This window comes from Nannobrachium achirus (genome assembly GCF_963921795.1).
Source record: "Nannobrachium achirus genome assembly, chromosome: 7".
In the NCBI taxonomy this organism is placed as follows: Eukaryota; Metazoa; Chordata; class Actinopteri; order Myctophiformes; family Myctophidae; genus Nannobrachium; species Nannobrachium achirus.
The window spans coordinates 1,941,793-1,965,553 of NC_137816.1; the positions used below are offsets into that span (position 1 = coordinate 1,941,793).

The 23,761-nt window shown below is 41.7% G+C and overlaps 1 protein-coding gene across 3 annotated transcripts in view; it reads left to right on the forward strand.

Moving 5' to 3' along the window:
- Window positions 1–1,087: 1,087 nt before the first annotated feature.
- The window catches only part of tpcn2 (two pore segment channel 2), a 53,546-nt gene continuing 30,872 nt past the window's right edge, over window positions 1,088–23,761 (forward strand). For 2 of the 3 annotated variants that reach the window (XR_013962195.1, XM_080729885.1), the window contains exons 1-7: window positions 1,088–1,584; window positions 15,067–15,122; window positions 15,693–15,769; window positions 17,816–17,993; window positions 18,913–19,029; window positions 21,468–21,574; window positions 22,757–22,829. Coding sequence is in view for 2 of the 3 variants with exons in the window: in XM_080729885.1 (XP_080586011.1) it covers window positions 1,395–1,584; window positions 15,067–15,122; window positions 15,693–15,769; window positions 17,816–17,993; window positions 18,913–19,029; window positions 21,468–21,574; window positions 22,757–22,829 (798 nt within the window). In the remaining variant the exon portion in view is untranslated. The remainder of the gene's footprint in view (window positions 1,585–15,066; window positions 15,123–15,692; window positions 15,770–17,815; window positions 17,994–18,912; window positions 19,030–21,467; window positions 21,575–22,756; window positions 22,830–23,761) is intronic. The other variant, XM_080729886.1, reaches the window with a different exon arrangement.

Consider the following 23,761-nt stretch of genomic DNA (forward strand, 5'->3'; position numbering starts at 1 on the left):
AGTTTTAAGGCATGTCAGACCATTGCAACTCCTTGCGACTGATGGTTGCGAATAGTAGTTGCATCATTTGCTTGTTGAAAGGAGTTGCTTTGGTGCGGTTCGTCCTTTAAACTTAAAGGATTAGTTCACCCCCCAAAAGTTTTTTTTTCCTATTGATTACTCACGCCATGGAGACTTGACTTGAGTTCAATCATATTGTATTCTTTTGTCGCATTCCTAAGACAATAATTTGATTACAATAAATGTACCCCCATTGATTCCGGATGATCCGGAATCAATGGTGGTAAATTTACTATAATACGTTTTTTTGTCTTAGGAATGCGACAAATAGGCCTACAAAAAAATTGTATCGAACTCAAGTCTCCATTCCGTGAGTAATCAATTGAAAAAAAGGCATTTTGGGGGTTAACTAGCCTACTCTTTTAAGTGTCCATTTGGTTCTTATGGTGGACCCTTAAGGCAGTGGTTCTTAAACTTGTTCATGTCAAGGACCCCCAAATGTAGACCTATATTTGTCCACGGACCCCCCATCTGAAAAGGTTTTGTGCCAAGGGAGCCCCATGGTTAAAAATGTTCCTATAAAGGACATCATCTCAGAGTTATCTGGGGTTCTTTGAATGTAGCCTAGGTCATTGGTTCTCAAAGTGGAGTCCGGGGACCCCCAGGGGTCCTTGAAGGAGTTCCAGGGGATCACCAGCTAATTGATAGTTGGCACTGGCTAATAAGTGTCAATATGGAGGTCCTTGACATGACAAAGTTAGAGAACGCCTGGCCTTTGAATTGATTGATTGAAGATTGATTAATTGAAGACTATTTTAGAAGGTTGCATAGGAAAAGCCAAGTACAGTTAACGTTTTGGTTTGTTTACACAGGAACCCTTTATTTATCTCATATCAGATATAACTATGAAAGACAGACGACCTAATGCTGCGTGCAGTAGGTCTATATTAATAGGCGCGCTGCAGGCAGTGCCCTGTCACCAGCGGGGGGTGTTATGATGTAAAGTGATACTTTTGACAGACTAGAGAGGGAGGAGGAGTAGACAGTAGAGTCACGACGTTTCCTAAAACAAGAGTTCCCATTCGAGCCGAGGTTAAGCCCTATGGCAGTAAAAAAAAGTTCAGGAACTCGCGGCAACAGCCTACTGGACAGCCGACTTTAATTAAATCTAGAGTGGAGAGCTCCCTCAACATAAGATGTTTGCTTATGTTCATTAATAGCCTAGATCAGGCTATGCTGCCTACAAGTCTTTTCTGATTTTAACTCCTCTGGTCACTGCTGGGCTGCGGGACGCTATTCGTTTGGGAGCCTCTCCGCACAGTCCGCAGTAGACCTCAGTTGGTTTCGGTTTGCCGAAGGAAAGGAAGGAAGGCAGACTATTATAAAGATCCTGGATGGAAACGGAGGCTCTACTGGCCGGAGACAGCGGGACGGCAGCGGACTACGGCTCCAGCGGGTCATCGGACCATCATGGACAGTCAGGAGGAGGAGGAGGGACAACATCATCGTTGTCCCCCCCGAGGACAAGGACTCTGTCCTACTCAGCCGCCCGGGACTCCTGCTCTGTCGAAGGGGGTGAGTCAAGTAAGTCAAGGTGGAGGTAGCCCAGTGGCGTCAGTTCAGCAAAAGCTAAGGGGCAACAGTCCGCCATTCCGAAACATCGCTATTCCGAAACGGGGTTAGGGTTAGGGTTAGGGTTAGGGGTAGGGGTAGGGTTAGGGGTAGGGTTAGGGTTAGGGTTAGTTATGGTTAGGGTTAGGGTAAGGGTTAGGGTTAGGGTTAGGGTTAGGGGTAGGGTTAGGGTTAGAAGTCAATGTTCGGAATAGCGATGTTTCGGAGTCATGTTGCCATACCTTGAGCAACAGGCACGATTACAGTACATGTTATTATTTCCCCCTGTATATCCAAGGTATGGCAGCTGCCATAGCTTGCCATACCCAATTGACGCCTCTGAGGTAGCCTACTGTACAGTAACTACAGGTCTGCGATCAGTGAAAGGTGTTTGCGTTTCTTCTGTCTGATTATATTGGTTGTACCCAGGGGGCAAACCAGCCTTTTTTTAGGAAACCTGCATTTGCCCCGACATAAAAGGTTGTCCACCAGAAATATTATCTATGACCCAGTAGGATCACAACCTATATGGACAACCCGGTCAATTTGTACGGAAAAGTTCCAATATGAACGCCTCAATATTAGCCCCTATTAGTTTTAATGGGGGGTGAATAGGGACACATTTTAAACTGAGGGATATTTCCACGAAACTTCACAGGTTGATCAATGGTATACATATGAACATTTTTTGTATTGCAAGTTTCCATGAAATCCAATATGGCCACCACAATATGGCCGCCATAATGTAAGGACCCAGAAAATAGGTTTTGCCTCTAACTTCTGAACCAGATGAGCTAGAAACGCAAACTTGGTGTCTATTTCATGGTGTCTGACCATGGGAGACTCAATGGAATAGCTAATTTTATTATTGGGTGTGTCTGGACCTTTATTGTGCATATTTGCAAGATGGTGGATTCCCAAAATAGAGCTTTAACATAATTTCTACCATGATTGTTGACTGCTTTTGCAAATACAAGCAATATGAATCCATTTGCTAAGATTTATGGCACAGAAGGGACTTATACCTGTATTATTCTTGAGTTTGCATGTTGTCAAAATGGCTGTAAACGAGATATTATATTTCCTGTCCGATTCTACTGTAGTTGTAGCAATGACTTCAGATAAAATCAGAGACCAAAACAATGTATCTTAGAAATAATTTTTTTATTAAAAAAATTAATAAAAAAAGAGAGAGATTATCTCAATGAAATGAATGCAACTGCCTTTTTGGGTCTTTCACACATAGACATGCACATGCTTTCCAACAACTTCAGCTTCAGGGAAATTATAATGAACACATGATTAAAACAGGCTGCATTATAATGCAAATAATTGCTAGTCACTATCACTGTCATGTGTACCTATCCTGCTGCATCTTGTCTCCAGTCCTTGGCAACGACACCCCAAGTAGCATGCAATTCCCTTCTTCGCACATGAAGTTCAATCACCCGAGAGAGACTTGGAGTAGAACCGCTGCTCCTTCACTTGGAAAGGAGTCAGCTTAGGTGGTTCGGGCATCTAATACGGATGCCCCCCGAGCGCCTTCCTAGGAAGGTCCTCGATGCACGTCCCACTGGGAGGAGACCCCGTGGCAGACCTAAGACCAGATGGAAGGATTATATCTCCAGACTGGCCTGGGAACGCCTCGGTATACTCCCAGAGGGAGTGGAGGAAGTTACGCAGGATAAGGAAATCTGGAAGTCTCAGTTGGAACCGTTACCCCCGCGACCCGATTCCGGATAAGCGGTTGAAGATGGATGGATGGATGGATGGCACATGAACAGTTTTTCTGGCAGCCTTTGATACAGCTACATGATATTGCCTTGTCCATTGATATAGGCCAGGCTGGCTCTGTAGATGGACAGGGGACTGCCTTCCCATCACTGAGAGACCATCCATATTCAGTGAAGCAAGGGATGTCTGGCTTCGCGATGTGTGCAGTTTTATCTATTATGGCTGCAAGAGCAGCTCTTTTCAGGTGCAGGCCAAAGGCATTTTCTGTAGGTGGCAGCAGCTTCAACAGGGTTGATCGGTTATTTAGGAACTTGTACACTCTCAGCTTTGCCAGGTCAAAGTCCTCCGAATGGTCAGCTTTTGATGCATATACAGCTATCGTGAGGTCTCTAGCCTGATTCTTGACATCCTCTGAGAGGGAATAAGAGGAATTTTCACCAAACTCCTGAAGTGCAGGGAGATCTAGACCCATATGCTGGTCTTGAACCATGCCTTCTTTCCAGTGAAAAAGGGATAGCTGGTGGTATCTCTGTCACTCAGGCTGTGAATAAAGGGCAGGGCACGACACTGTGCGAGTCCAAGGGCTGAGACCATGTGATGGATAGGAAGATATGCATCCTGCTCTGTTCTCACCCACAGCTCTGGAAGGTCTAGGAGGTGGGTGGCAGCATGATATAGATGCCTATATCATGCTGCCGCCATGGGAAGGCAGTCCCCTGTCCATCTACAGAGCCAGCCTGGCCTATATCAATGGACAAGGCAATATCATGTAGCTGTATCAAAGGCTGCCAGAAAAACTGTTCATGTGCGAAGAAGGGAATTGCATGCTTTGGGGTGTCGTTGCCAAGGACTGGAGACAAGATGCAGCAGGATAGGTACACATGACAGTGATAGTGACTAGCAATTATTTGCATTATAATGCAGCCTGTTTTAATCATGTGTTCATTATAAATTCCCTGAAGCTGAAGTTGTTGGAAAGCATGTGCATGTCTATGTGTGAAAGACCCAAAAAGGCAGTTGCATTCATTTCATTGAGATAATCTCTCTCTTTTTTATTAATTTTTTAAATAAATAAAAAATGTCTAAGATACATTGTTTTGGTCTCTGATTTTATCTGAAGTCATTGCTACAACTACATACAGTAGAATCGGACAGGAAATATAATATCTCGTTTACAGCCATTTTGACAACATGCAAACTCAAGAATAATACAGGTATAAGTCCCTTCTGTGCCATAAATCTTAGCAAATGGATTCATTTTGCTTGTATTTGCAAAAGCAGTCAACAATCATGGTAGAAATTATGTTAAAGCTCTATTTTGGGAGTCCACCATCTTGCAAATATGCACAATAAAGGTCCAGACACACCCAATAATAAAATTAGCTATTCCATTGAGTCTCCCATGGTCAGACACCATGAAATAGACACCAAGTTTGCGTTTCTAGCTCATCTGGTTCAGAAGTTAGAGGCAAAACCTATTTTCTGGGTCCTTACATTATGGCGGCCATATTGTGGCGGCCATATTGGATTTCATGGAAACTTGCAATACAAAACATGTTCATATGTATACCATTGATCAACCTGTGAAGTTTCGTGGAAATATCCCTCAGTTTAAAATTTGTCCCTATTCACCCCCCATTAAAACTAATAGGGGCTAATATTGAGGCGGCCATATTGGAACTTTTCCGTACAAATTGACCGGGTTGTCCATATTGGTTGTGATCCTACTGGGTCATAGATAATATTTCTGGTGGACAACCTTTTATGTCGGGGCAAATGCAGCACACCTTCCTTTGCCCCCTGGGTATTGCACTCTAAAGTAAATATATTAGGCTACATCTTCATCGGTCGGCGATTATCGCAGTTCGTAAATATTTGTGATCGATTGGTTGATATTCATGTAAAAGCCCTTGAGCAGCAGTCCAGTCTCCCTCCCTCCCTTCCTGACTCACTGTCTGTCTGTCTCAGCTTGTCTCTCAGGCTCAGCTGTGTTTTGTTATTAGGCTACCACTTAGGCTACCAGTGGTGGAAAATGTACTCGTGTTTAAAAGTATCAATACTGCAATGTAGAAATAGAAGTCCTAAATATAATAGTCTGTAAATAAGCTGTCAAATAATTGTAGTGGAGTGAAAGTAGGCTACAATATTTTCCTCTCAATAAAGTATAGACAATTGGAAATACTCCAATAAAGTAAAAATACCTGAACACTACTTATAGGCTAAAGTAATTTACATTATACACCACTTGTTATTACAGTATGTAGGCTTATGTTATGACTATTCTTCGTTGTAAGTGTCACTGAGTCACACAGGCAGCCTCTTAAACCTGACCCACCTATCTAAGTTCAAATTACTGTAGTGTGTGAAGGTGGCTATTCTACTGTATTCTATTCTATTCTATTCATTAATAATACTTTGTGATCATTCATAATCACACAGCAGGGCTTGAAAACCCATGAGATCTTATCATTAATGGTCGCTGTTGTGAGTGTAGTTTGTTTGCTCTGTTGTGCAGTCGTGTTGCATTCAATCATGCACTTTGTAATCTCTTGCGACATTTAGGTTGTTTTGGTTTTGGGTTTTCACCACAGTAGATACCAAGATGCCAATACAGTTGCTTACTATGAACCACTTGGCACTGCAATGTTCCCCGTGACTGTAGAATACTTGGCAGAAGTTGGCACAACACAAGGCATCTGGATTCAAAGCCGAATTAACACTTTTAATCTGTTTAGTCTGCCCGTTTGAAAATGAATATTTTAAGAATGAAACTCTTTTCACTAAGAGGTGTGTTTACACCCAGGGGTGTAGCACCATGACTCCTGTAACCCTCACAGTGCATATCCCATAACATTTACAACCAAGGGGGCATGGGGTCATTGACCTATCTGGTTACAGAGAGTTACAAACTCAGAGCAGTGCAGCACACTCAACCATTTCTGTTGACAACAAGTTATTAGAGTCTAATAACACTTCTGCAGCAGTGGTTTTCATGTTTAAACCCCTGATTAATTGAAGTTAACTAAACATAATGTCCTTCTTAATATGAACTCCATCAGCTTTGGATAGTTTGTATCCTGACCAGCATAATACACTCTAATAACCAGGTGGTTATTAGGGTAGTTTTTCGATCTGTTATTTACACCCAACTTTCAACTTCCAGTTGAAAAGACACTTGGAGACCAGTTTCTGATGCCAAACCGTTTCCCTGCTGTGCCACTTAAAGGAGTAGTTCACGCAAAAGTAGTTCTCGCATTCCTGAGTCAGTAATTTGAGTCATCAGTCAATAGGAAACTCAGTAGGACAGGGCTTCCCAAACTTTTTTGTCTCAGGGCACCCCATAAATATTTTTTTAATCCGAGGCACCCCTACATTATAATTTTCACTCCCAGCACCTTATATTTATAGCATACTGTATCGTCGTTGTCGGGTGGAAACCTTGTATGTCCAAAACCATTCGTTTTGTATTATCATCTATAAAATGTACTAAACTAGTGAAAACAGCAGATCTACAAGCACACAACGCCTCCATCGCGAGGCGTTGTGTGCTTGTAGATCGGCTGTTTTCTCTAGTTTTGTGCGACAGTCTTGTATGATGAAGCAGGGCTTTGCTCTACCAAAAGACCTACACATTTGAAACTTGGAGATAGGCCTACGAGGTTTCTGCCCGACAGTAATGATATTTTAGTGATTATGTTGCGAGGAAAACGTTTTGGTTAGAACTGACTGAAAATAACTTATTATCAAATGATCTCGCGGCACCCCTGGACTGCCGCCACGGCACCCCAGGGTGTCACCCACTTTGAAAACCCCTGCAGTAGGAGACTCTTTGAGTCAGTCTTCAATGTATTGGCTTATAGGAGATGCAACAAAAACTCAACAATCTCCATGAATTCAAGTCTTCATGGGGTGTGTAGTTGATAGAAAATAAGTCATTCTTTGGGTGAACTTACCGTTTCCGACTGCCTGGGAAAATGTGTCAAATGGAAACTGACTGTGGCATTGACTTTATTCCTTCCTTTTTCCTTTTAGCCGTGTTTCTGTGTTTAAGAGAAGACTAGAAAGAAGCTAGTTCCAAAAATAAGTGCTGTAATACATAATAATAATTAAAAAGCTCCAGATAATATTTTCAGCACCGGTGGATGGAGGAGATCCTCAACCAGGGGTAGAGAGCTTACTGTGCATGAAGCCCTTAGCATACCAAAAAGAACTTGTATGATGAAGCAGGGCTTTGCTTTATGTACACATTTGAAACTTGGAGATACGAGGTTTCTGCCCGACAGTGACGATATTTTAGTGATTATGTTGCAAGGAAAACATTGAAATAATATAGCCATTTTGGTTAGAACTGACTTTGTACTTCAAGTTTAAAATGATACTAAATATTTTTTCACGTTTTTCAAATGAATTCCAAATATTATCAAATTATCTCACGGCACCCCAGGGTGCCCCGTCACCCACTTTGAAAACCCCTGGCCTATAGCACTCGCTACTCTCAATGACCATATAAGTTAAGCCATGTTTTCATTACAGATAATTGTTTAGGTTTTTACTGAATAGGTGCTGGTCTACCTATGTTCTTTTTCTTAGATTACTATTTCTATGCATTTGATGTGTTGATGTTGATGTATTGATGTTGCTTATTGTACAGTAAATCGCTCTGGATTAAGAGCATCTGCTAAATGCCTAAATTGTGTCGTCCTTAAACCTTGAAATTCCACAGATCAGATCTGTATTACACTTAGCCTACAATTCTAGACTACACTACACTGATACATCACACACTTAGGCTAACAGGCGGCCTGTGTCTCAATCAGTACTAGGCCCCATTCATTCTTACACCATCAAAATTAACAGCAATGTGCTAATGAGATGGTTTGACATGGCTGGATTGAAATGAGAAGTTGTAGATCAGGGGTCTTCAATGTTTTCAGGCCAAGGACCCCTTTGTTGAGAGAAAGATGAAGCAGGGACCCCCACAACCTTATCTTAGATTCCATATCGTTTCATTGTTTGACAGCACGATCATCAGTGTATTTTGGATTCATGTTAATGTGGGTTTTCAGATATTTAACCACTTGAACCGTCAATACTTAATAACCTTGACTTTTCACTGTACTTAGTTTGCTCTTTTCCCCCTCCAAAGCTCTTTGCCAAAAATAGCCGATCTACAAGCTCACAACGCCTCGCAGCGCGAGGCGTTGTGAGCTTGTAGATCTGCTATTTTTGGCTAAAGTTCTCAGAATATGGATGCTAGGGTTCAAGTGGTTAATATAAAAAAGGGGGGAAAAAACAAGTTTCTATCACACAAAGATTTGGAGGACCCCCTGTAGTAACTCTGAGGACCCCCTAGGGGTCCCGGACCCCCTGTTGAAGACCCCTGTTGTAGATGATTTAGCACCATTTCTAAATCACGAGGAATTTCATGGGCTCTACTGTAAGCCCAATGATACAGTACCTCACACTATGGGAAATAGGAGGCTTGCAGTTTGTTATAGCAGGTTCTATGCACAGAGCCAGACCATATTTGGGGTGTTCAACCGTTTGACTTGTTGTCGTTAGCGCCGACCACCAAATGACACATCCTGGTGTGGCACATATGAGACGTATACTTCATGTCAGCCTGTGTGTGTGTGTGTGTGTGTGTGTGTGTGTGTGTGTGTGTGTGTGTGTGTGTGTGTGTGTGTGTGTGTGTGTGTGTGTGTGTGTGTGTGTGAGGGTGTCTACTCGGTTATGGGCTTATGTAGGGAAACGGACTAGAGCTGACTCATCATGTCTGTAACTAAGTAACTGCTAGGGGGAAAAATTATGGTCATTCTAGAAATGCCAGCGACAAAATCCATCAGACTTCTGTGAAATATGTAGTCACGACACCAAGTCAACCATACATGAAAGTGTATATTTAGCTAAACATATGAAATATTCATTGCATATTTGTATGTTACTTTAACCCCATTAGGATCGACACGTCTCTCTTTCTCTGGCAGAGGCGTCAATTGGGTATGGCAGGGGTATGCAGCTGCCATACCCTGGGTCCAGGGGGGGAAATTAAAGTTACTTTTAAATATAAATACATGAATGTCTCTTTGTCTATCTGTGCTGGTTATTATAAAATATGGTAAAATAACTACAAATGCAAAACTTTACAAAATGGTCACTTCAACAAGGTATATATATTCTCCACACTTTTATTCATCTTGACAGAATGGTATATTCCCAGGTTCCGCAGGTCAGCTGCACAGGTGCAATGCATTGTTGTTAATTGTGGCACGTTTACTAACATGCCAAGTTTAGCTGCGCTTGAACAACCGTTCCAGACTGCCATATCCATCCCAAGAAACCGTAGAAACGGGGGAAAAAAAGAAAATGTACTTCTTAACACTTGGGTGACTGAAAATAAAAAACTACCACTACGCCTGCATTTATCGTTCATTTTGACCGTTAGATTCTCTCCCTTTTGGCCCAGGAGCGCAACACTTCCTCCCCCTGCTGCCAGCGGGGGTTCTATTGTCTTCCGAATTTGAATTAGCATTTCAATTGACGTCTCAAATACTCTCGCTTTCAATGTTAACTTCATGGTTTAGCAGGAAAAAAACAGGCTTGGGAAAATGACACTAGTAGCATGATCTTACTTTTAATGTCACTGGTTTCATTTCGTATCGCTTCGCAGCGCAGCCCAGCATCCGCGCCGAGGCCTTTGTATTATCGCAGATTGTTGAGTTTTGAAAGTCATTTTAAAACAGTTCGGTTTTGCATTCAGGAATAAATCAATGATCAGCGTCTTTGCGCACAGTGCGCCATGCAGTTTGAGTGGTTATAGACACGTTTGTTTATCCAGAAACATATCTTTTATGGCTTTGTTTTATTTACGATTTGGGAGATTCAAGGCCAACACAGCGGGCGCACCGCGCTATTGATTATGCGGTGAAAGGCAAGGTTATGTGATGTCCCGACATCACGCACGCATGCATGCATGAGAGAGAGAGAGATATGCCTTGCGCTGTATATATAGGAACGAACGCATGCATGGTTCGATCGTGGACGTGGTATAAAAATGTATTAAAAAAAGACGTGGAGAGAGAGGCAGGTTCCTTTCATGTGGGAGAAAGAGAGAGCATAAAATGAAACCAAATGGACCTGTATGGTTCCATTTGTCTTAGTTTTGTTCATTGACAATATAGGGTATTTTGTTACACAAATAGCCAATCTTCTACAAGCTCACAACGCCATACGAAGCGAAGTAAAAGAATTACGCCTTCATATGTCCCGATTTTCATACGTATTAGCTATTATTAGACAACTCACAAAACCAGCCAATGAATCATGTTTAGGTAATGTGATGTCCCGACATCACGCATGCACGCAATAAATGAATCTTGCCTGTTGATAAGTTATGGCAACATGACTGGTGTCTTGGACGCGCGCCTTCGCGCGCGTTCAAGACACCAGTCATGTTGCCATACCTTAGCTTTTTCTGAACTGACGCCACTGTTCTCTGGTGCTTCTTCTTTTTGCAGAACTCTGTAGCCTTCTTACTGCATCCTGTCAAATGTATCTTCATTCATGAACCTGTTATTGAAGTTGAGCTGGTCAGCCTGCTTTTACAGCCAGGCCAGGCTGCTGAACAGGCACCATGTCATTCTTACTGTACATGCTCGCATTACATCACTCTGTAAAAAATTCGGCCTGATGGTGGCGCTAAATGAGACGGATCCATGTTGATGACAGAACTCTAGACATACTGTGTACCGCTTTGCGTGATTTTAGGGCAAAATCTGTAGGAGCAGTGTCCAAAAATGTGTTTGAAAAAATCGGCCTGATGGTGGCGCTAAATGAGACGGATCCATGTTGATGACATGAGTCTTGACATACTGTGTACCGCTTTGCGTGATTTTAGGGCAAAATCTGTAGGGGCAGTGTCCACAAATGTGTTTGAAAAAATCAGCATGATGGTGGCGCTAAATGGGACAGATCCAATTTGATGACAGAACTGTAGACATACTGTGTACCGCTTTGCACGATTTTATGGCAAGATCTGTTGGAGCAGTGTCCAAAAATGTGTTTGAAAAAATCGACCTGATGGTGGCGCAAAATGGGACAGATCCATGTTGATGACATGACTCTAGACATACTGTAGTGTGTACCACTTTGCGGGATTTTAGGGCAAAATCTGTAGGAGCAGTGTCCAAAAATGTGTTTTGCAAGAATCGGCCTCATGGTGGCGCTAGAAGAGGGCCATGTGAGAAAGTTTGGCATGGATAGGGGCAACAGTGGTGGAGATATGAGTAGAGGAAAAGTGTGACGTGACTGACAGACAGACTGACTGGCAGACTTATTACCAGTAAGACTCCCTAATCGGGAGATAAGCGACCGTCAGGTCGCAGCGTGATTTTAGGGCAAAATGTGTAGGAGCAGTGTCCAAAAATGTGTTTTAAAAAATCGGCGAGATGGTGGCGCTATATGGGACAGATCTATGTTGATGACATGAGTGTAGAAATACTGTGTACCGAGTTGCGTGATTTTAGGGCAAAATCTGTAGGAGCAGTGTCCAAAAATGTGTTGGGCCTGATGGTGGCGCTATATGGGACAGATCCATGTTGATGACATGAGTGTAGACATACTGTGTACCGATTTGCGTGATCTTAGGGCAAAATCTGTAGGAGCAGTGTACAAAAAGGTGTTGGGCCTGATGGTGGCGCTATATGGGACAGATTCATGTTGATGGCTCTTTTGGCGCCGCCGAGGCGGACGCGTGGGTACCGGCCCCGTCTCTCCCGGTCGCTCCTAGCCCAAGTTACGGCATTTGATCATTTTTGCAGTTTTTTGGGGGTCCCTGGGGGTCCCTGGAGCTCCGGGGGTCCCTGGAGGGGTGGAGGTTGTGGATTGGCAGGCAAAGAGTGTATGTGCAAAGTTTGGCATGTTTTGGGGCAACGGTGGCAGAGATATGAGTTGGGGAAAAGTGTGACATGACGGACAGACTGACTGACAGACTAACTGACTGACAGACAGCCGGTGGAGGTTTTGGCAGTAACTGCGACCTGACGGTCGCAATAAGACATAAATGTCATACATACAGTATCTGCTGCAACTTGAGAGACTGAGGTACTCTGCCTTTATTTATGTCTAATACACAATATCTAACTAATATTTGATAGTTGATATTATAACTATTTAAATGTAATTGCAATTCTTGGGTAGCTTGTGCAAAAAAGAAAAAGAAGGGAAAAAAAACAATTCATCCCTTTTTAGAGAAAGTGCACCAACTGATCATCCTGTAGTTCCTGTTTCACTCTTGTCCGTGACTGTGTCCTCAACTGATCTGAGGCTCTATTGCCCTGTGGACCTTACTGACCCAATGATTCCCCTCATTGAGTTGTATTTATTATTATACACTACACTTATACTATTAAGTATTATTATTTTATGATTTATATTTTATTTAGCATTTTTATTTAACCTATTTAGACCTAGGATTATTGAATGCTTTAACCAGTGAAAAATATGTTGTTTGTTTTGCATTTGTAAACTTCCCCCTGGCCCTGGGCATCTATTACATACTGTCTGCTCTGGAAGGGGATCCCTTCTTTTGTAATCCTTATCAGGGTTTCTTCCTTTTCCTGTTTCCATCAAGGGTAGGGCTGGGCAATATGGACAACATCAAGTATCACAATATTATTGTATCGTGATGCGTTGTGAGCTTGTAAATTGGTTGTTTTTGGTAATTTATGACAAATCTTGACCACTTTTATAAGTAAAAGAAGCAAGGGATTCAGACCAGCTAAAGACAGATGATACAGTATTCTGATATCACAATATTGATATAATATCGATACATTGTCTAGCCTTAATCAAGGGTTTTCCTTGCCCAATTGAGTCTAATATTGTTTGATTTGTTAAAGACACTGTAATGCCTGATTGCTGGCACAAACCATTGTGGGCTTGTATATCTGCTATTTTCGGCAAGTATAAGTATTTAAGTATAAATCACCCATAACATTTATCCCAGAGGAGACCACTTTCATCAGGCTAAAAATGCATGAATATAGGATGAATGTGGTCAAACTGAAATTCAAGATTCCCCCCACATCATAAGAAGGTCTCATCACCATTATACTAGACTATATTGTTTCAAGATAGGCCTGTACTGAATAAAGGAAAAGTCCACACAAACAGCTTGATGCTCCAAAACGTTTTACTGTGTTTACTAAGTCAAGCCAGCAAATAATATATTGTTGCTGTCGTCCATACTCTAACTTTCATAAATGAATGAATACCCTAAAGGATCATACTACTACAGCCTCACACAAAAGTATCAAAAGCAACATATATCCACAATCTCATGCTGCGTGTTATGCTTGTAGATCTGCTACTTTAGCTATTTTTTGGAGCTGTGTGCAGCTCCCTATACGTGGCTGTGTGGGTCTGTGTGTCTGTGTGTGTGTGTGTGTGTGTGTATGTAGCCTGACTTCGGCGCGTAACTAGTGCTGCACCATTTACGCCACTCGCGCAATATATACATCAAAATGTGCGGCTCGGCCGGGAATGGTGTTCTATTACCTTTCGTTCCGATCCGCCTTACCATGCCGACGTAATCGGCAAAAAACGACGCTTAATTGTCCCCATTGACTTATAATGGGACAATGCAAGAAATCACTTTCAAGTATTTTTCTCTCGTAAACCATAGGAGCTACAGTTTCAAACCTCGGAGAGGAGATTCATAATGATTTTAAGAATGAATCGAAAAATAATTACATCACTCGGCCTCATGGTGGCGCTATAACGGCCCACTTTACGTTTTGCCCCGTAACTCTTGAACCGTAGATCGGAAAATTAAAATTCTTTTTTCCCTGGATTCCTTGGGTCAAGACGCATCTCCCCATATAGGCCACGCCCATTTGCGCCAGGATAGATTTTCCGCCATCTTGAATTTTCTCCAAAACACACTTTTTGCTCCTTTTCCTACATATTTTCTTCAAATGTCACAGAAATCGGTACACATGATCTACACACACACACACACACACACACACACACACACACACACACAGCTCCACTTCACACGGGTGTGATTTTTTATTTGAATCCTGAAATGTAACAGTTTCGGACATTATGGCGTTTCAACCCGACCAAGATCATATCAAGCTGTTCGTGTGAAGTCTGCGGACCTTTCCTCTCTTTTGATATGTTTGCTTTGCGCTGCACCAGTCACAGATACTTGGATGTGCCTAGCTTTTGAACTGTCTGGAAGTTGAACATATGAAAATATAAAAGTCTGTCATTACAGGTTCCACGACATTTCGGCCATAGTTGGCCTAAAAAATAAACGAAACTCTCTGGATCAAAGCTGTTGCACGGACCTATCTTTTTATATTGTTACGTGTCCAGTATCAGCAAGGAACCTGATGTGCGCAACCCACTTGTATTGAACTGAAGTTAAACATAGTCAACAACTATAGTAGCCCCAGGTGTGCACAAATATTTGTTCCACTCAGTGCCTTATGCATATTCTATTTTACACAAATTACAATATCATAGGCCTCATTTACAGGAGATGTGTGCGTGTGAGTCATACTGTGGGAAGGTTTTAGACAAGATAGTCCCATACACAGCATACCACGTCTCAGTCTCTGAGACGAGAGACTGAGACGGTCTCTTTTCTCTCCCTTTACTGGAAGCCCGTCAGATGCTGATGTTTCATGAATGTCATGCTTTTATCCACAGACGATGAGGCCCTGTACGTCCAGCAAGCTGTGGTCTTCATCGAGGACGCCATACAGGTAACAGTCACACTATTAATACCTTATTACTACTAGACACTGCTGTAAATAAGTAAATTTGCTCAAGTATTCTTTTTTTTTTCTTTTTTTCTTTTTTTGAGTATATCCAATTTCCACTACATCTCACAGGCAAATATTGCACTTTTACTCCATTACAATTAGGGTTAGGGTTAGGGCTATTGTAAACTTTAGCTACTAGTTGCTTTGTAGATTTTGATTATTATTACAAAACATGCATGAACCACTTTAGCCGTATATACAGTATACTTTGGCTATTTGAAAATAGCTGATCTACAAACTCACAGCGTGCCGCAATGCGATGTATAGGTTCAAAAGATTTGTACCTATACATATTGAACTTGAAATTGGACATTCTGCATTATATATACATAATATACATATACACATATACATATACATATATACATATACATATATATATATATATAATATTTTTTTCATTTTGTTAGATTGTGGTATTGAACTATTGATACAATTCAGTACGTTTTGCACCACTGCATTGTACACAAAGTTAAAAACAAATGTCTTGATGTTTTGTGTTTTCTATAGTATCGGTCGATCAACCACCGTGTAGATGTCAGCTCCCTGTGCCTGTATCGATGGTACTATTCCAGGTTATGTCAATGGTAAGTGCATCATACAGTATGCTTCTAATTAGCTGTCAGCTCATGTTGTTCTTCTTCACACCGAAGTCAAGTTAGCATTGACATGCATGTAGGCCATAGTGGGGCACATGCATAGTAACAAAATAATGCTAAATGATCAGTACCACTTAGGGCTGTCACGATATGACATTTTACATGACGATTAATTGTTGCTCAAATAATTGCGATTAACGATTTAATTGCGTTTTTGTCGTTGACAATTACATTTCTGTAAAGGATTTTGGCTTTGAAGTTGCACATGACAATCATGACACATAACTTAAATATACAAAGAAATTACCACATAATTGACAATTTTAGGCAAAAAAATTAACATTGATAGTGGAAATAGCCGCTATACAAGCTCACAACGCGTCGCGATGCGACACGTTGTGAGCTTGTAGATCTGCTATTTCCACTACTTTTTGAAAGTGTTTGTAACTATATTAACATTTCTCAACATGGAAACGATTATGACGATCATGCAAAACAATTGCGATTACCTCAAATAATTGCGATTAGACGATTATGTAATAATTGTGACAGCCCTAGTACCACTGTGTGTGCTGTGCATGCCTGTGTGCGTGCGTGCGTGCGTGTGTGTGTGCCCATTTGCGTGCATTCATCTGTCTGTATATTTTTTGTATATGTTTGCTGTGTTTACGAGAATTGCCTAACCTGCCCTTTGTGCAGCCTCGCTGAACTGCCTTGTCAGATCTTAAAGATGACACGTCCGTTAAAACTTCATTCTAGGTTTTTATAAATACACACTTACATTTTAATTAGTGCTAATTAATGTGCATTGTCCCTAAATCTTTGTCCTTAAATGAAAAGTTGACAACTGACCTTTTATAAGGATGGCCATGCAAATAAGTGGGTTCCGGTAGTGATCAAATCTTGCATTTAATTCCTTGACTTCAAAACCCTAAAATAGACCTTCCACTTGGAACAAAAGGTATTTAAAAAAAAAACTGTGAGGTTGTCCAGTAAAAGAGATAAAAAACCTCAGTTTTAAATCGTACATTTTCCGGTCGAGATGCCAATTTTATCCAATCAGGAGATATAACTCACACGGGATACATACATAGGCGTGGAAGTGATAACACAAAGAAATGAGCTGACAAAATAGTAAATGGAACGCTATAAAACCCTGATTTGGCTCCATAACAACACAACTGGACAGTTATTTCTGTTTACTTAAGAGCTGGAAAGACAGGGTTACACCCCCACTGAACAAACACTCTATACACTATACAGCAATGATTACTACCACAAATATAGTCCAAAAAACCCTTGGTTTCTTTCTGGTCAGAGACTCAATTGAGACCAGGGGCATAGTTCTGCCGATTTAAAACGAATCCAATACGGAACTAAAACTTCCTATATTTGGCCGCTAGTTGCGCTGTTTTCCCCCCGCGAGGTACCAAAAAGAATTTGTCTACATTGGACCCCATTCGTTTCCCCCTTTGATTTTCTAACCTTAATAAACATTGTCATAAATACTGTATGGTTCCTGTCGCTAGTGAAAAACTCCCTTTCAATCACCATGATATGCGTTTTGTGCAAATATGGTCCCATTTATGTTAAAATTTATGATAAAGTTGCGGGGGGAGTGGCCAACTAAACTGATACTAGCCTGCTGTGTTCTTCTTCGTGTTCTTTATGTCGGGAGGCTCAACACCACATTCTCCCATGTATCCCTGCGGTTCCACGTGACCGTTGGCAGCCAATAGCATTCCTTGTGATTCCTGGGTTACCATTCAAACAATGATGGCGACACCCATACAAAGGACAAAAAAACATCATTTTCGTAGCATAGAAACCAATTGCTTCGCATCGTCCATATTTTTTCTACAGTCTATGATTGAGACACTGGTCATCTAATTATTGGCTCTGGAACGCGACAAAAATAAGGGTTCATGGGGTCTGTAACTGACACACATTTTTTAGTTACCTGTGAAGGAAATAAAATAAAACACACCCTTATGAACCAACCTAATCCATCCATCATTCATGTGTTGCTCTCAGGGGCCTGGGCCTGACCATCGCAGTGGTGCTGCTGGTGGCCTTTGTGGAGCGTCCGTCCTCCCTCTCCTACTCCTCGGACCCCAGGATCCGCACCCCGGCATGGGAGCCCCCCTGCGGCGTGACGGAGAGCATCGAGATCGTCTGCCTCATCATCTTCTCCCTGGACCTGGCTGTCAAGGTAGCAACACAGCAGTGTTGATTTCGTCGACTAAAACTATGACGAAAAATGTTTGTCGACTGCGTTTTTTTCACTGACGAAAACGAAATAAAAACTAAGCTGTGATGACTAAAACTAAGACTAAATATACTGACTATTTCGTCAACAAAATAAAAACTAGACTAAAACATTAGGGAGGGACTCGTGGAGAAGAAAGTCATTTTATGTTTGGTTGCTCTCAGGTGTTGCGTGCTGAAAATAGACGATCTACAAGCTCACAAGTTGTGAGCTTGTAGATCGGATATTTTCAGCACACAGTAAGATCAGTCATTCCGATGCCATCAAAGCCTGCCAAAATGCATTTCAGTTGACTAAATCAGCTGTAGATTTAGTCGCCTAAAATCTTATGATATTTAGTCGACTAAAATTAGACTAAAACTAAAACTTTTCAGGAGATTAAATTATGACTAAAACTAAATTATATTTTATTCAAAAGACTATGACTAAAACAAAATCAAAATTTGCTGTGAAAAACAACATTGGTTTGGCACCAGTGCTGGAGTCAGTCAGACTCCTCTCATTTTCTCGATAGACAACACAAGTGGGCCCCGATCCAGAATAGGTTCAAGACGAACAGGGTGTTACTGGAAAAAGTGCATGGAACATCTAAACAAATCCTCCCTGTTACGATTACTGTCAAAGGAAACTCACACCACATTTCAATCAAAAAAATCGAATGTGATGAAACCTGCCAAGCTGGTTCACTTGGCTTTTCCCCATGTTCACAAACAGAGAGAGACTGTGTGTGTAGCCGTCTGCGACTGAGCACACTGACCTGCATGGGAGAGAGTGTCTCCTTCACTTCCGCTAGAAATCTTGGAACCAACCGGAAGGCATAATTTGTCTACAGGGTGGGTCTCATTTGGTGTTCTCTCCTCAGAGCTACCTGATTGGCTGGGATGAGTTCAGGAAGAGCAAATGGCTGATCGGCTACTGTGTGGTCATCTCAGTCTCTGTCATTGATTGGACGTTGTCTGTCAGCATGGTCTGTGATGAGGTGAGGTGAACATTTGTTTGTTTATTTTGTTTAGCAAATACTGAACTATACCTGTATATATACAGGGTTCCCACGGTCATTAAATTCCTGGAAATATTTTGAAATTAGAAAAATATTTTTCCAGTACTGGAAAAGTTTTGGAATTGATCAAGGGTCCTGGAAGGTCCTGGAAAAAATAGCTATGCATTGTCTTTGGTTATTGATTTTGTTAATACTTTGTGTTAATGACAAATTAAACATCGGCCAAATTGTCAAATATTACAGGCAGAAATTGTGAAAATAGCAGATCTACATGCTCACAACGCCTCGCGTTGCAAGGCATTGTGAGCATGTAGATCGGCTATTTTCACAATAAAACCGTGTTATACAAAATTCCTCAACTCTTCAAATATGATTATTCGGGGGGTCACAGCCTGAAAAGGTTAAGAACCACTGGCATACACTACCTGTCTTTGGGCATTGCACATAGGAGTAAGCGACTCGTTATTGAGCTGAATTATTGTTATAGTCCTGGAAATCGGGTTAAATATTCTGGAAAAGTTTTGGAAAAGTAAAGATGTGTGGGAACCCTGTATATAATATATATATATATATATATATATATATATACTGTATATATATATATATGTATGCACACCATACTGTACAATGTACTTCTAATTTAGGGTAGTGGTCTGGTTCATAATTACAAACAACGATTAGCAACTCCTTGCAACACAACAGTTTTAAAGGAGTAGTTCACCCCCAAAATGACTCATGCCATGGAGACTTGAGTACAATAATAGTTTTAGTTTTTTGTCGCATTCCTAAGACAATAATTTCATTACAATGAATGTACCCAGATTCATTCCAGGTGGGGACCCACACACATTTGCGTCCCCTATCCAAAATCAATGGGGGTAAATTTACTACAATCAAGTTTTTGTTTTAGGAATGCGACTAATACAAACACATATTATTGAACTCAAGTCTCCATGGCTTGAGTAATCAATAGAAAAATAGTTTTTTTGGGGGTGAACTACTCCTTTAAGGACACTCCACACCAATGCCTTGCAACTGCCATTGGTTGCGACCGTAGGTCGCACTTTACTATCAAAACCACCACAAAGTGTAACTCCCTCCGTCTGTCTGTCAGTCTGTCTGTCACACCTCACACGTCACACTTTTTCCCTGCTTATATCTCCGCAACCGTTGCCCCGATCCATGCCAAATTTTGCACACACGTTCCTTGGCTGCCAAACTACAACCTCCAAGGACCCCCGGAGCTCCAGGGACCCCCAGGTCCCTGGGGGACCCCCAGATGTAAAAAATGACCAAATGCGCAAACATGACCAAATGACCACCCCAACGGGGCTGCTCACGGGGAATTCCCGGGGACCACCGACTCCTGGTGCTCCAGAACGGATGCAAAAGTGGTGGCGCCCCCAGTGGAGGACCCCCTACACTGCAGCTCACATAAAATGCCGTAACTCCGGCTAGGAGCGACCGGGACAGCCGGGGCCGGTACCTATTCGTCCGCCTTGCCGGCGCGGAGACCCCACCCCTCATTTCTCACATGGCCCTCTTCTAGCGCCACCATGAGGCCGATTCTTGCAAAACACATTTTTGGACACTGCTCCTACAATTTTCGCCCTAAAATCACGCAAATCGGTACACAGTATGTCTACACTCATCCCATCAACATGAAACTGTCCCATATAGCGCCACCTCCAGGCCGATTTTTAAAAACACATTTTTGGACACTGCTCCTACAGATTTTGCCCTAAAATCACGAAAATCACTACACAGTATGTCTACACTCATGTCATCAACATGGAGCAGGAAGATTTTGGCAAAACACATTTTTGCCCTATTTGTGGAGATAAGTGACCTACGGTCGCTTATCTCCCGATTAGGGAGCCTTACTGGTGATAAGGGTTGCAAGTATTTGCAAGTAGTTGCATGTAGTTGCATGCAACCTTTTGGTTGCAAGGAGTTGCATGGTGAATCATTGGTGTGGTGTGGGCTTTAAGGAAGAATGTGAATGGATAGTAAGCTAGTTTCATTATAGACTATATTCAGTAGAGGGACATGTATTAGGCACACGTAGAATCAGAATCAGCTTTATTGTCACATCACAGGTTTACTGAAGTGAAACATTTGGTGAAATTTGTTTTCAGGCATAGTTCCCATCATATCGTTATTTCCATATGAAGAAAAGAAAGGGAGGAAGAAGAAGGGGGGAGGGCGGGGGGGGAAAGGGGAAAGGAGATCAAACAAGAAAAACGAAAACAACTAATTATCTACATACCGTACACTTACCTGAGATAAGATACAAAGTTGCGTGAGCATAGCAACATATATTATACTATATCATATACTTATGGTTATGATGGATGTTAGAAAAGTCAGTCTTTGATGAGTATTCTAAGTCATTTCTTTCTACATTTCTGCATCAGAAACTGAGAGTAAGGAGGCTCATTAGGCCATTTTTCCTCCTTCAAAACTCTTCACTGATGAAGAAGACACTGAAGTGCATCAAGAGGACCCTGCCTGAGATAGCAAGGTAAATAACCCACTAGGGCTGTCACAATTATGACATTTGACATGACAATTATTTGTCCCTCAAATAATTGCGATTAACGATTTAATTGTGATTTTGTCAATGACAATTACATTTCTGTTTGGCTTTTAGGCTTTGAAGTTGCAAATGGTAGATATGACACATAATCTAAATATACAGAGAAATTACTGACATATTTGACAACTTTATACTTAAAAAAGAACATTGATAGTGGAAATAGCCGCTCTACAAGCTCACAACGCGTCGCGATGCGACGCGTTGTGAGCTTGTAGATCTGCTATTTCCACTGTTTTTGACTCTTTTTTTAAATATATGAAATTTTTTCAACATGGAAACGATTATGACGATTATGAAAAATAATCACCATTATGTCAAATAATCACGATTAGACGATTATGTAATAATTGTGACAGCCCTATAACCCACTGTCAAGGATATTATTATTCATGTGAATACCACCATCATTTACACCTTGATGCTACATGTTCATAATGATGCCAAAAGACAGCTACTGTTACAGTACAGAGGTGATGTTGCACTCAACAAAACAAGGCTACTACATGTATTACTCTTATTTGAATTTTGAAACAATGGCAACAAAACAAACACGTTTTTTTTTTGTAACTCCGGCCTTCTTTAGTGATAAAATGTTATATTATTATTATTATAACGTCATTGTCGGGCAGAAACCTCGTATCTCCAAGTTTCAAATGTGTTCATTTTTTCGCAAAGTAAAGCCCTGCTTCATCATACAAGGCCGTCGGACAAAAGTAGTGAAAACAGCCGATCTACAAGCACACAACGCCTCGCAGTGCGAGGCGTTGTGTGCTTGTAGATCGGCTGTTTTCACTAGTTTGAATCATTTTTAAATGATAAATGCAAAACAAACGGTTTTGGACATACAAGGTACCTCCGGCCTTCTTTAGTGATAAAATGTTATAATATTATTATTGCCCTCTCTCTCTCTCTCTCTCTCTCTCTCTCTCCCCCCCCCTCTCTCTCTCTCTCTCTCTCTCTCTCTCTCTCTCTCTCTCTCTCTCTCTCTCTCTCTCTCTCTCTCTCTCTCTCCCCCCCCTCTCTCTCTCTCTCTCTCTCTCTCTCTATCTCTCTCTCTCTCTCTCTCTCTCTCTCTCTCTCTCTCTAACTCTCTCTCCCTCTCTCCAGTGTGATCCTACTGTTGGCGCTCCACCTCTGTTTGTTCACAATGATAGGCATGTTGCTGTTCGCCAAACAAGAGGTGAGGTCACACCCTGATAATAAATACACTGTTCAGTTTCACCTGAGAACCATGGCTGAGCATGCCTGTGCACGCCCCTGACACATACAGTAAATACACGCTATTATTTTGTTACATTTGTACGTTCTTGAGTTTCCAAATGAATAATAACGTTCACACTAGGCCTAGGGCATTCACGAATAGTGAATGCCTCGACCTCAAAGTATTCGAATAGTCGAATATTCGACAGGACTGTCCAAACTGTCAAATATTAATTAACTCACCCACTGCATAGGACGAGTTTGACAAGCTATATTTATGGGTCCACTCTGCTTATGACGAATATGACGAGTTATCAATTAGCTTTAATAACTATAAAACAAAAAAGTATGATCGCCGATTCGCCGTCCATAGCGCTCTATGGACCGGCCCTATTCACAAAAAACGGATCTGGATGTTCCAGAACGGAAATGGGGGGGCGGGACAACGACGCCTGTATCCTGTCTGCCGAAATGTCATCCGGTTCAATGTTGTGCAACACCAGCGTGGCGCTCAGTAGGTTTCGCTTTGAGCGATGGAAGGCTGTAGTGTTTTGTTGCTTACCCTGCCTGGATCGTATTGTGAATGCAATCGGTGAACCATCGCGCAATGGATTCGCGCGCGCCCACGTTAAAGGTAGGCAAAATCCTGGCGGTGTGGACCATTAGAAGGGTCTTAAAAATAGCGGTGGGTGAGTTAAGCAAGAGGCGAACATTGTGAAAATAGCCGATCTACATGCTCACAACGCCTCGCAGCGCGAGGCGTGAGCAAATTCATCCACCAGGGGCATTGAAAAAAAAAGAAAAAGAAAACGAATATTCAACTTCGGTGAACAAGGTCGAATAGTGACTTTGATATTTGAATATTCGAATATTCGGTGAATGCCCTCGTATACATTGTAGATTTTGCTGTGT